This window comes from Patagioenas fasciata, chromosome 9, assembly GCF_037038585.1.
Source record: "Patagioenas fasciata isolate bPatFas1 chromosome 9, bPatFas1.hap1, whole genome shotgun sequence".
Lineage (NCBI taxonomy): Eukaryota > Metazoa > Chordata > Aves > Columbiformes > Columbidae > Patagioenas > Patagioenas fasciata.
In genome coordinates, this window is record NC_092528.1 from 16,450,605 (window position 1) to 16,462,455 (window position 11,851).

Below are 11,851 nucleotides of genomic sequence, written 5' to 3' on the forward strand. Positions count from 1 at the left end.
ATAACTTCCAAAACATTTAATAGCCACAGCGCCTCAGGTACATTATGCTTACTGAGCTACCTGTTTATTAGGAATCTAGGGTGTCAAGACAGATATGATGATATACCTATAAAAGAACAGTTTTAAAATCATTGAACTCTAGTTCAACATAGTGCCAGACTGAGGCTTTTTGCATGATCTTCCACGAAAAAGTTTCATATAGTCTTTGAAATTACTTCAGTTACTTAACATATCTGCCACTAGGTATTTCTTCCTCCCCTTTTCGAGATTTAAAGTCCTTTTGTGTTAAAGATCTGCTCTCCCCTAGAAGGAATTCTGGTTAGAGGCATGGAATTTCATTTGAGAGAATGGTTCTGTTTCTCAGAACAGATGGCTAAAGCTGCAGGGTTGTAGAAAGCAGTTCATGCTTGCATCAGTCATCGATCAGAAAGGAAGGACACATTTTCCTGAATGTCTTGGGCAGTTTGTACTATCCAAGAGTTTTGCTTTTTCCATCCCAGCATTCCCTGATAAAGAATTAGTTGATCTGTTCCATAAGTTGTGAAGTATATTGAAAATGCAGGGTCCACAATTCCTTTTACATTTCAGTTTTTAACTGAAAAAAACACCGAGCACTAATAATGACTTCAGCAATAATAGCAGCATGCATGTACTTACCCTATGACAATGCAGGAGATGGCAGTTCCCAAAAAGGCATAGGTTAAAATCGATCCTAAGTTACGAAAAAAATGTCTCTGGGGAGGAAAGTTTGGAAAAAAGTCCTTTGTAATACAGTAAATACAAGAACATTCAGACCTAGCTGAAACACTGCATCTTAGAAGTGCCATTTGCTACAACCCATATCTAAAATATAAGATGAAATAAAAGATTAATATAAGATGGTCTCCTCTGAAAACAGGAATGACCGAGTGTTATAAACCTCACAATCAAATCTTTGTACAGATGCAGAAAGGGAGCAGAATGAGGTCCGTGCATCTTTCATATTCATCCATTCCTGTTAAATTCCTCCCATGTAATCTAATTGTTAACTGACTCTTTCTACTGTCACTGGCCTATTGGATTTATGAAGTAGTAACCATACTCAGTCACTTTTGCAATGTAAGAAAGAGACACATACCTTCTTTAAACTATATCCAGCATGAAATATAATGGGTGGCAGCAAAATATTGAAGAAGATGGAAGGATCAAATGTCATCTACCAGAAAGGACAAAAGAGAGAGTAAGGACACATAAAATAGCATTTAATTTGACAGGTTTTAATTGTAACTTCTTATCAGGATTAATCTCAGGATCAGCTTCAATGTCTGTGCCAGAATGTTATTCTGAGTTGTTTTCTTAAAAATATCAATGTATAGTTCCTTACTCCTCATATATGCAGAATACTACTTGAAAAGCTTTTCTTAAAGAAGGATATCAGTCATGTACCACTTTATGGGGAACACACAGAAGCAGTGTTACCTGTGGTAACATCTGCACTACCAGACATCCAGCTTAGTCCCATGGCTTAATTCCTGGTTCAGACCTGGAATTCCTGTTCAATTTCAGGGAAGACACATCGCTGGTGTTGTGCCTCAATTCCCCACATACAGAATGATGATAAAAGAAAAGGCTTACCCTACCAAAACCAGGGTAATGTTTCCTTTGAAGCATACCTATTTAGGCACAGACAGAGCTTGCTAATGTTGCTTAATGAACCACTGGCTGTCAGCTAATATGAGCTTTCTTGAACTACTGCACATGAAAACTGTGCATACTTTGACTATCTTCGTTACTTCACTTGAGTTAACCTAAAAGTGATAAAAAAATTATTTAATGTCACATTTTCAGCAGGCAAGCAACATTCATGGGGCTAGGTAATGTAGCTCAGATGCAATATAACTCATTAAACTATAACTGTATGATCATTTCTGCTAACCTGCCAGCACAGATTTCTCTTGTCCTAAAGTTTCTCAGTACATCTGCTGACTGCTTCTCTAGCATAATTTCCATTGTAACACATCTTGTAAAGTATAATCAGTCCAATCCAGTCAATCAGTTTTTGCCTGACTGCAACAAAATAAGCTCTAGACTCTCTGCAGTAACTAGCTATTTCTACTTCTTAACAAAATGTAAGTTTAGCAAAGCCAAATTGTCCTTTTTAACAAAAGGATTGCCTACACAGGTATGAAATTCACAAATGGCATAAAGTCTTTTCTTCCAGATTTTGATTTGATGGTGTTATGATGGCCTTAATTATTAGCAGCTCAACTAATTTACTAGTAACATCCTCAGTTCCTTGCTGTCTTTTTTATTTCTATATGTGCTCACATCATAAGTCATATTGTCATGGCAATGAAACTGTAATTTGCTTCTGGTGACAGTTATCAATCTCTGTGTTCCTGAAGACGCAACATATCCCTGTGTTATGAAATCTAAGAGGCACTGATGCTGTCCTATTGCCTACATATTTTGTATCTGTTTTATAGGCAAAGGGCTTTCCTTATATCTTCAGTAAGATAAGGGCTAGATTTTCTTATATCCTCAATTATGTAAGGACTAGGTTCAGCCATTCTGCAAAGACTAACTGGATTTTCTGCAAAGACACAGCTAAGGTTCTGTTTGCCTTCAGAACCGCAGGTGCACTCCTGGGTTAGTCTCTTCGCAGTTCCCGTTCCAGGGCGCTGGCTGCCACAGCAGCCAGCACCACTTCATCCTCTGTTATGTGGATTGTTACACTCAAATGCCTGTGTAATGTAATACATTTTTGTTTCCTCAACAGCCAGAAACAGTTTATAAAATACCCATTAAAATTTTAAAAGTCATGCTAGAATGAGGATGATGTTAGGCAAGGCAAAAAGTCCTTACTCCAGCTGTTGTTGGTACACTGTTCATAATTACCTTCAACTTCAGGCACAGAGAGGGACCAAGGACAGTGTTAAGTACCTGCAATTCATTACAAGTAGCTTTCAATAAAATAGAGTTCTGTTTAAAACTACAGCATTGGTGGAGAAAAAAGTATTTTAATTCGCCTGTGTACTGCTTACTATTCTGTCATTGGTCTGGAACCAGGCCTCGGATCGCAGGACAGTGCTTTTAAAAGAGACAGAATATAATAATACAAAGGCTTGCAGGTCCTTTGTCCAGAAAAAGTGCTATTTTAAGGCTATAGTAATCTAGATGAACTATTTAGCTTCAAAAGAGTAAGATCTGCCTACAGACTTACTTCTCTCTTACTGATAGCTTGAGTTGATAAACAGGAAGTGAGAGCTCAGCCTGTTTTCCATTCTGCTTACTCTGAATTATAAAGCTGACAAATAATGTGGCAGCAACTTTAGCTATGCTGAAGTTGAAAACATGAAAGGAAAACATGAAAACATTGAAAACATGGTAGGAAAAGAAGTTTCTTCACTTATAAACTAACAGCCCCCCATGTTAATTTTGGAATTAATACAGCGAATACGTTGAAGTATTTTTTCCATAGGCACCAGAAATCCTGACTGCAAATTTTATTACCCAAAACCATGTTCTAAGGAATACATGTTTGTAAGTCATGGCACAGTCTCTTCTTTCTGATAAACACACTTAGTAAACTCTTAGATGAAAAGGGAATTACAATTGTACAAAAGCAGTGCATGATGTGATCATATTTTCTGTTTTTTACGTTAGTGCTTCTGCCAGTCAGGAAGGTTGCCATGCATTGGTATTCTCTCCGAAATACTGCTGAATTCCTCTCTCTTTCCTTTTTTAATTATTTCTTTAAGAAGGCATTTGCCAGATGATTTTAAAGGAAAAAGGAGTGAAAATCCAGGCAGGCTGAGGCCTCTTCAGTAATATAGAGAAACCCACAATTCACAGTTGCCACTTTTAAGAATTTTCCAGCAAAGTGAGACCGTGGAAAGAAGACTGGGCCATGCCCCGTAAAGGCAACCAAAACTTCAGTGGGAGTTGGTGCTCCTCCTTGCTTGTAACACGAGTCAGCTTCAATGTAATGGGTTTGATGAAGATGTGTGAATGTAATGGATTAGTAAATATACCTTGGAAACTAAACACACCCTTTGACTACAACAAACCTTGCAACCAACTAGCAGGAAAGGAGATGAAGATTCAGCAAAATCTGCCTAGCCTGACTGCCCCAGTGTTTTCCTGTCTCCACCCACCACAGCTGTAACAGCCCTTGACACTCTGGGTCCTTCTGAGAATGGCAGAGTCCGGTGCTGCATCAGCAAGGAATTTGAGCAGATGGTCAAATCCTAATTCTGCTGAGTTCCCCAGTGTACATTCTAAGCATAACTTTAAAGTTTTTATAATGATAACCACTATAATACACAGGAACGTGTATTACTGTGCTAGATCAACTTGGAAAATAATATATTGCAATATTGTAAAAAAAACCCACTGCTAAGGGCTTAGAAGCTTCATGTGAGTATCTGATGTCTTTGAGCATAAAATCCAGCTTTTAAAAAGTCCCTCTGCACTCATGAGTTCCTTAAATTGCTGTAATTTTTTTAAGAAAGTGAATGTTACAGGAAGTAAATATTGCAAGGGTGGGGAGAGAATATACTAACAAAGTAAAACATTTTAATTGTTATATATTGGAACACAGAAAAGGCCATGGCATTGTAAAAGACTGTAAACTTTCTCCCATAACTCCCTTTCTGCATCCAGCCTGAATTCCCACAACGTTGTCTCCCCAAGCTTGGGGGCAGCCAGTGAAACCCCGGCTGAGCACCACTGCAGCAGTGAGTGGATGTTTGGGAATGTTGTCATGCATTTCTGCATTACAAAACCCCCCACTTATCTATGGAGGTTTACATATTTACAGGTTTATATTTTGTAAAATGTCCATAGTTTGTAGTCACCTTTGTTGTATACAGGAGGTAAACCTCCCTTGCATTAAGCTGCCAGAACAGACAGAGGACACAAAGATATCAGTGGGGTTTATAAAGTTCTGGTGGCAATGAATCCAGGGCAACAGTTGTGTGTGCAAGTGAACACTGTGTCTGCAGGAGGTGGGACTGTCACCTAAAAGAGGTCAGGCAGCTGTTCTGCCAGCATACAGACAGCTGTATGCGAAACGGTGCTCAGGTTTTTACCGCATCTTATTTCCTTTCCTGTTCTCTTTCCTCACCCTTCTCACGCTAAATTCAGCATAGTCTTTCTGTGTCACATTTTAGCTTGAAACTTGTTTTCCTCTCTCAATGGTGTAAATAAAAGAAATTCTTAGACAGTTTAAAACAAAAATAAGGTTTTACCTTTTGAAGCATTGCATTGCCCTGGTGACCATTGACGTTGTGGTGGCTGATCTCTCTTTTGTATTGATATTCATAGACCTGATTAGTTATATTAATAAGTAGAGTGGATGGCCCAGATTTCAGCTTTTCACATTCATAAACAGTCCCACTTTCAACATCTGATGCTTTTGTTGCGTATCGTATAATTAATCCCATTACAAGCCCTGGAGAGTAAAAAAAAAGAAACATAAAACACAAAACCAAAGACACTCAGGTACTTTAAAGTATCTGATGGCACACAATTATTAATTTGGAGCTAGGACACCTCCTTCTCAGTGTTTCCATCTCCACAGAGGTACACCTCACTCAACATTTCATGGACAACCATAAAATATTCTTCCAAAAGGGTCAATTCATTAGGATACAGATGTTGGTTTGATGCATGCTCAGTTGTACTCCTATTTTTGTGATCCAGTTGCTGGAATCATTCTGATATAGTTATAAGCTGAGTTGCTCAGTCACCGCATTTTCAATAGATATGCAGAAAGGGGAGATGCCTCCATAACTAATGTGCTGTACTGAGCGCAAAATAATCAGCTGTACTTTTGGTGATTTTACACACTTCATTCGTGGGGGCAAAACTCTGACACAGTATCCTCAGGTACATTCTGCTTTCTGTAGAAGACTGCATGTATTTTTGAGACTGTATAAACATGGGAAAATAAAAGCAGAAAGAAGGAAAGGAATATTAAGACTGGGATTATTTGATTTGATTATCTACCATTTAGGACTTTTCTGTAAGACAGACATTTTAGCTCCCTTTACTGCTAACAGAGAGGAAAATGTACTTCTGTAATTGTCCTCTGTACGCTGCTTTCTGTCCACTCTAGTGGGAGCGTGCATGATTACCTCAGGAGAGGTGACCAATATTTAGCTAGACAACATTACTGAGATTATTTCCACCCCCAGAGACTTGGATTTGGTTTCAAATTTAATTTCCATCCTTCTTTTATGTTCTATGTGTTTCAAGTCCCATGTATTACACCTTCAGCTGTAGTCTCTAGCTGCTTCTGTAGGAATTTTCTGGAATGGAAACAAATGCAAAGATTGTAGATCCTAGTCCTGCAAGACAGCTCTGAGTATAAATAAGTTAATTTGCTACTGATCACAGTAGCTGTAGAGAAATAAAGATCAACACTGACTGAGATTTAAAACTGCATTTCAAGTTAGCCTTTTGGGTTTTCTTCTACCGCCTTTAGATCTTATTGTCTGATGGAGTCCAGATCCTGACAATGCACAGCGCCACACAAATAATGAAAGGATAATGAAAGAACAAGGAAATTATGAGAATATCCAAAAGCATACAAGTATTGGAGAAATTACATTAGAGAAGATTCTAACAATTGATATTCTCAGGGCATCAATGGGTCTTTGAGGTCCTTGTAGCTCTGAAGGAAATTCTATAATGTGTTAAATTTGAACAAAATGTGGACAGGATCCATAATGATGGGTTGATTCAGAATATTCTCAAATGGTCTATGGACGGTTCAGACAAATTGCTCTCACTACACTATATTGTAAGAGTCAATATAAGTTATGAGAATGTATAATATTTTTCCTCCAGTAATAATAAATATGCCAAAGACCCTGTATAAACCCCCCCAGTGAATTAAAAATCTGGGAAGAATGTATTTAATATTTTATTAGGTGTATCATTTATGAAATGCACTTTCTGCCTTAAATCATTATATAACTTTTGTTTCATTATAGAATTCAGAAGCCCAGATTATATTCCAATAGAAACAATTAATTTTTAAATAATGCACTCTCATTTCCATTACTCCCCTTTCCAAACTGAAATCATGCTTTTGTAATGAATACTTAGAAACATTCTTCATAGTTCATGCAAAAAACCCAGAGTGGTGGACCTCAGTCCCCTAAAAAATCAGGAAGCATCTCTAACCACACCACCATGAAGCCATTTCTTGTGAGTGCTACAATGATCATGTTTTGCTATTCAGCCTTTCTAGGTTTTCCTTCTAGTCTCATCAACTAGTCCCACAGAGCGCAACTTTGAAGGCAGGTACATCCTCAGTCAGCCTCCCCTCCACCCTGGTGGGTACCACACATTCCCTAGGGGTGACAACCATGCCAGCTGAGAACAATTTTAACCAAAGTTGCTAATTAACCTGGCAGATAAAAGGCACAGAATTCATTGGTGGGTATTGGTAGTAGGTGTTTTTTTTTTTGGTCTGTTGGTTTGGGTGCCTACTTGCGGCAGTGATTTAGTCTCTTAATCAGAGGTAACTGGTGGCACCCTGAGGATGAGAAAATCAGACACTCATGCTTAGTTTTATATTGTGCTAGCTCTGCGCTATTCCCCCACTAACATGGGGGGCCATGACTTCGGTATTAGGTGGGGAATGGGCACCTACCATTTCATGATGGAGGCAGCTAAAGATATCAGGCCCTGCAGGAGCTGGCTAATAGGCACCTAAGTCTTTCATTTGGTCTAGTGCTAAGAGGCCATCTTCTGGGGTCTGGTGCCAAGAGAGAGGCCCCTGAGAGAAGCAACATTCAGGTTTTTGTTACTGCTTCTGTAGACTATGCTGTTGTACAGAAAATTGTGCTGAGAATGTATATAAAGGATGCTCTTCCCTTTTAGGGTGGCACAAAGTTACTCTTTCATGTCTACCTGCCTCTTTGATAAACAGAAATCAGGAAGCTGAGTTTACTGTGTGGGGTCTGTTTGTCAAACCAGCTACAGTGTGCAGAGAAACTTATTCTCTGAGATACAGGAAAATGAAGGGATGAATGAATAAACAGGTAAGTCTTTGTTTTTGGTCATTTTTTGTGAGTGATTTTTTCATTTTGGTGCCAAAACAATTTGACTATATAAATAGTTTCAAGCTGAATGCCCTGAAATGTGTATATATATACATATATATATATGTGTATACCTTTTTTTTTTGTGTGTGAAATAATGTTGAATTCCTGTTGAATTAGTTCTTTTGACTTAAATCTGGGTTATGATAAATGCTTTGCTTTTTAATTTGCAAGTGCAGAAAGATTTTTAATTTAAATATATCTGTATTTAGTGTTGAAACATAGATTAAAAAGTCTGTTTTTTAAGTTTCTAAATGGAGCGTTTTCCATTATGGGCTTTTATTTAAGCTGGAACTATTCAGCCTAAAACTGCATTTTCCTACAAAGCTCTTGCAAAAACAAAACAAAACAAAAACCAAAAAACCCACAACCCTTTTATTTGTTCTATACTTTAAATAGAAGTTTCTGTCAGGCTGTTCCTAGTGTTCGATTTGTGGCTGTTCAGCACTTTGTAGAAACTGTAAAATGCCTTCCTGTTTTTGTGTTTCTGTGGGTTTTTCTTTTCCTCTGGTCTTCCTCATATTTCACTTTCTTCATCCTTTCCACTGCTATTCCCCTGATGGCACACTTGATAAGGAATACAGACCCATCTGTCCTCCTGTGGGACACAGTCTGCAAATAAGTGGCCATATTGTTCTGTCGAAATGATTGGTTTCTTGTGCTGCTATTCAGATATCTAGCAAATAGTTCAATGGGCTGGAGTAAAGCAAACTGTAGCACAGAGACTTTAGGTTTGTGCAAAGCAGGTATAAAACAGAATTGTTCTCACGATGAAGGCAAAAAAATAAGCAAGGGCAAAATTTGGGTCACTGTCAGTGCTTGGTGTCATGAAGATCCTCTCCTGAAGTAGCTGCCTGTTGATCTGACACCTCTCTCATGACCTCTGACACTCCACTTTATTTCCAGTATTGCTATTCCACAATGCTAAAGATACTCATATCCAAAATTTCTAAGGACAAAAAGGACATCAGCAGCTTTTTGGATCTTACGAATAAGCTTTTTTCCCTTTTTGAAGGTTGTCATAAATAATGCAAGACTAAACAGATAGCTTATTTACAACCATCGGAAATGTTTCCTTTGTTCATGAATGTTTTAATAATTCAAAAGCTCTGTCCTGCTGCAGCACTAATTTCTTAAGTGATCAAAAGAATATCATGAGCTGGCTCTCCTCATGATGTCCAGATTATGTTCTGGGCAGGCAATGAAATATAACCAAAAGGTAGATACAACTCTCACTAAATACTGATTGGTTTGTGATGTTGTAATCCCACATATTTAATTTCAATTTTGATATGCTTTTGTCTAAATCCTCAACAAATGTTGTCAGCCTCACATGGGAAACAATACAACAGTGTACAGGAAGCTGCTATAGAAGAGTCAGCCACGTAATTTGAAAAACATCACTGTAATTTACAAGTTGATCATAATGAATGTATTTGACAGTGTTCCATGGCTTTCCTTTTGACAGATGTTAAAAGAAATGCAACAACCAAATGTATTCTCAGTGCTGCTGTGTAGCTTGTAACCCATAAAACTGTTAAACAACAATCTAGGTGATGTTTGACAATGCAAACGATTGCATTTAACTAAGTATCATGTGACACGTATTTCATTCTCTACTGATTCAGTTGAAGTATGTTTTCTGTGTGCAACAGATTAGAAAAAGGGCATACTATCAAATATGGATTTTTTTTTCCACAGCTTTAAAATAAACACAAGGCAGATGAGAATCAAGAGATCCCACAGGCTGCCTCACGCAGGTGTCACGGGCTCAGTGACTGGCTTAATACGAGTCTCTTTACTTGCTTTCCTTCAAAGTAGCAAGTCACTTGTGAAGACAGTGAGCCAAGAGGGTGAAACAGCCCGTGTTCTTGAAATTTCTTACAGTTACCTAGTGAAATAGTTTGAAAGGGATACAAGGAAGACTGATCTTAAGCTGTAGTCCTCCTATAGAACTGAGATCATCTTAAAAAATGCTGGATATAGAAAGAGCAAATGAAATCCAGGGGTCAATTGCCTTTTCTATTGCGGGCTTGCAGTTGAACCTCCATAAAGTTTTTGAGATGAGGTGTACCATGATAAACGAATATTCTTCAAAATATGCAATCTTAACAAAGCCATCTTTGGGTATTACACTGTATGTATGTGATGCACACAGAATGAGCCTGAGTCAAAATAGGCTGGCATTTCCATACGTAATAACTGAGCTGTTGATTGATATCTTCCGTTTTGACAGTTACTCGCCTATATGTGTTTTATGGTAACAAAAATGGCAGTCACACACTTTTCTCAAAGTGAAACAACAGTAAAAGAGAATGACAAGATAAATCGTTATACATGTAAGTATATGCTATTAAACTACCGAGTACTTTTTATCAGTGGACAATGCAGGAAATTCTACATAAGTGATACACAATATTGCAAAATTTAATAAAAGAAGATTCGTACTAGATAGGTAAACTGAAATTACAGTACAATACAGTATTTAGAGAAGACTTGAAAGAGACACTCTTCATAGTTCGTTTTTCAAAGGCACAGAGAAAAACCAAAAGAAAGATCTCAAGATCATTTAAACTTTATTAGACAACGTGGCTGTATCCATGTAGCTCCTTAGTGTAACACTTTTGAATGCTACACAAACCAAGCATGGAAAATAAGCAAATTAAATAATCTCTCTCAATGTGAGCATTTAATTATTTTCAAAACAATAAACTGCCTAGCTCCTGATGTAGTGGCTGTTTGCCTGTAGAGGAACATAATGTGCACATTGGGAGAAGAACCAGATCATGAGTGTCGCTCCCTTACCAAGTCAGCCTCCCACTACTTCATGGGAGATGCTGTGACGTTATTATTATTTGACTGTACAGTCATGGAGCTGATGACATTTCATTCAGCACACTTTCCGAGCTTCGTCAGCACTTGATCTCAAGTGCCTGATCATAAATACGCAACTAGTGCCAACTCAAGCTGGCACTTGAGTTTATACTCACCATAAAGCATAGCTCCTCCAGTTTCATGCAGAAAGCGGAACCGATGGTTTTTGAACAACCAAATTGTTAATATTGTAAGAATGAGCAGGAAGTTAAAGACTAGCAGCTCCACAGCTCCCTGATGATAAAACTGATCTTCATCTTTCACTGACACGTATTTCTTCAACTTCTCCATTTCATTCACTTCATGGAAAATATGTGCAAAATAAAAGAAAAAAAAATCACAGGAAGTCAAGTTTGGTATCACCTTTGGTACAAAATAGTCCAGATACTACAGAAATTCACAGACAGCACATCTGTTTCATTTGCAGCCTCAGGGTAAAGTGCCTCAGCTCAGAATTCAGCTGGATTCTGGTTACAGCTTCCTGCTTCTCTCTTAAAGCCGCCCTGCCTCATTTTTAGTGTCGTGGTTGTGTCGCTGGACTGCGCTTGCTCCAGCTGCAGAGGCACGAGTTGCTTCCAAGTCTCAGAGTCTGTCACATTCTAAAATTTATTGTAAAACTTAGTCGGTGTTTATAATGCTTGTTCCTATAGTTTACAGCATAATCTCTAGCCTAAAAATACTATTTTGTCTTGATAGTTTAAGATGGAAAAAATGATGTTAAAAGAATGGCATAGCAACCTTCATTACATTTTGGAAGCTTAAAAATCTTTCCTCTTTCCTACTTTAAAAAAACCCAAACTAATAACATTTTGGGACAAACTAATCTGTACAGCATCCATTCCAAGTCAGGTATTTATCAAACGTCACTAAAATAGAAATAG

General features: G+C 37.9%; 1 protein-coding gene across 4 annotated transcripts in view; it reads right to left on the bottom strand.

Moving 5' to 3' along the window:
• The window catches only part of SLC9A9 (solute carrier family 9 member A9), a 193,556-nt gene extending 182,120 nt beyond the window's left edge, over positions 1-11,436 (bottom strand). For 2 of the 4 annotated variants that reach the window (XR_011740502.1, XR_011740503.1), the window contains exons 1-4: positions 11,087-11,436; positions 5,232-5,434; positions 1,118-1,195; positions 658-734 (exon numbers count right to left, since the gene is read on the bottom strand). Coding sequence is in view for 2 of the 4 variants with exons in the window: in XM_065844627.2 (XP_065700699.1) it covers positions 658-734; positions 1,118-1,195; positions 5,232-5,434; positions 11,087-11,261 (533 nt within the window). In the remaining 2 variants the exon portion in view is untranslated. The remainder of the gene's footprint in view (positions 1-657; positions 735-1,117; positions 1,196-5,231; positions 5,435-11,086) is intronic. The other 2 variants (XM_065844627.2, XM_065844628.2) reach the window with 1 other exon arrangement.
• Positions 11,437-11,851: the final 415 nt, after the last annotated feature.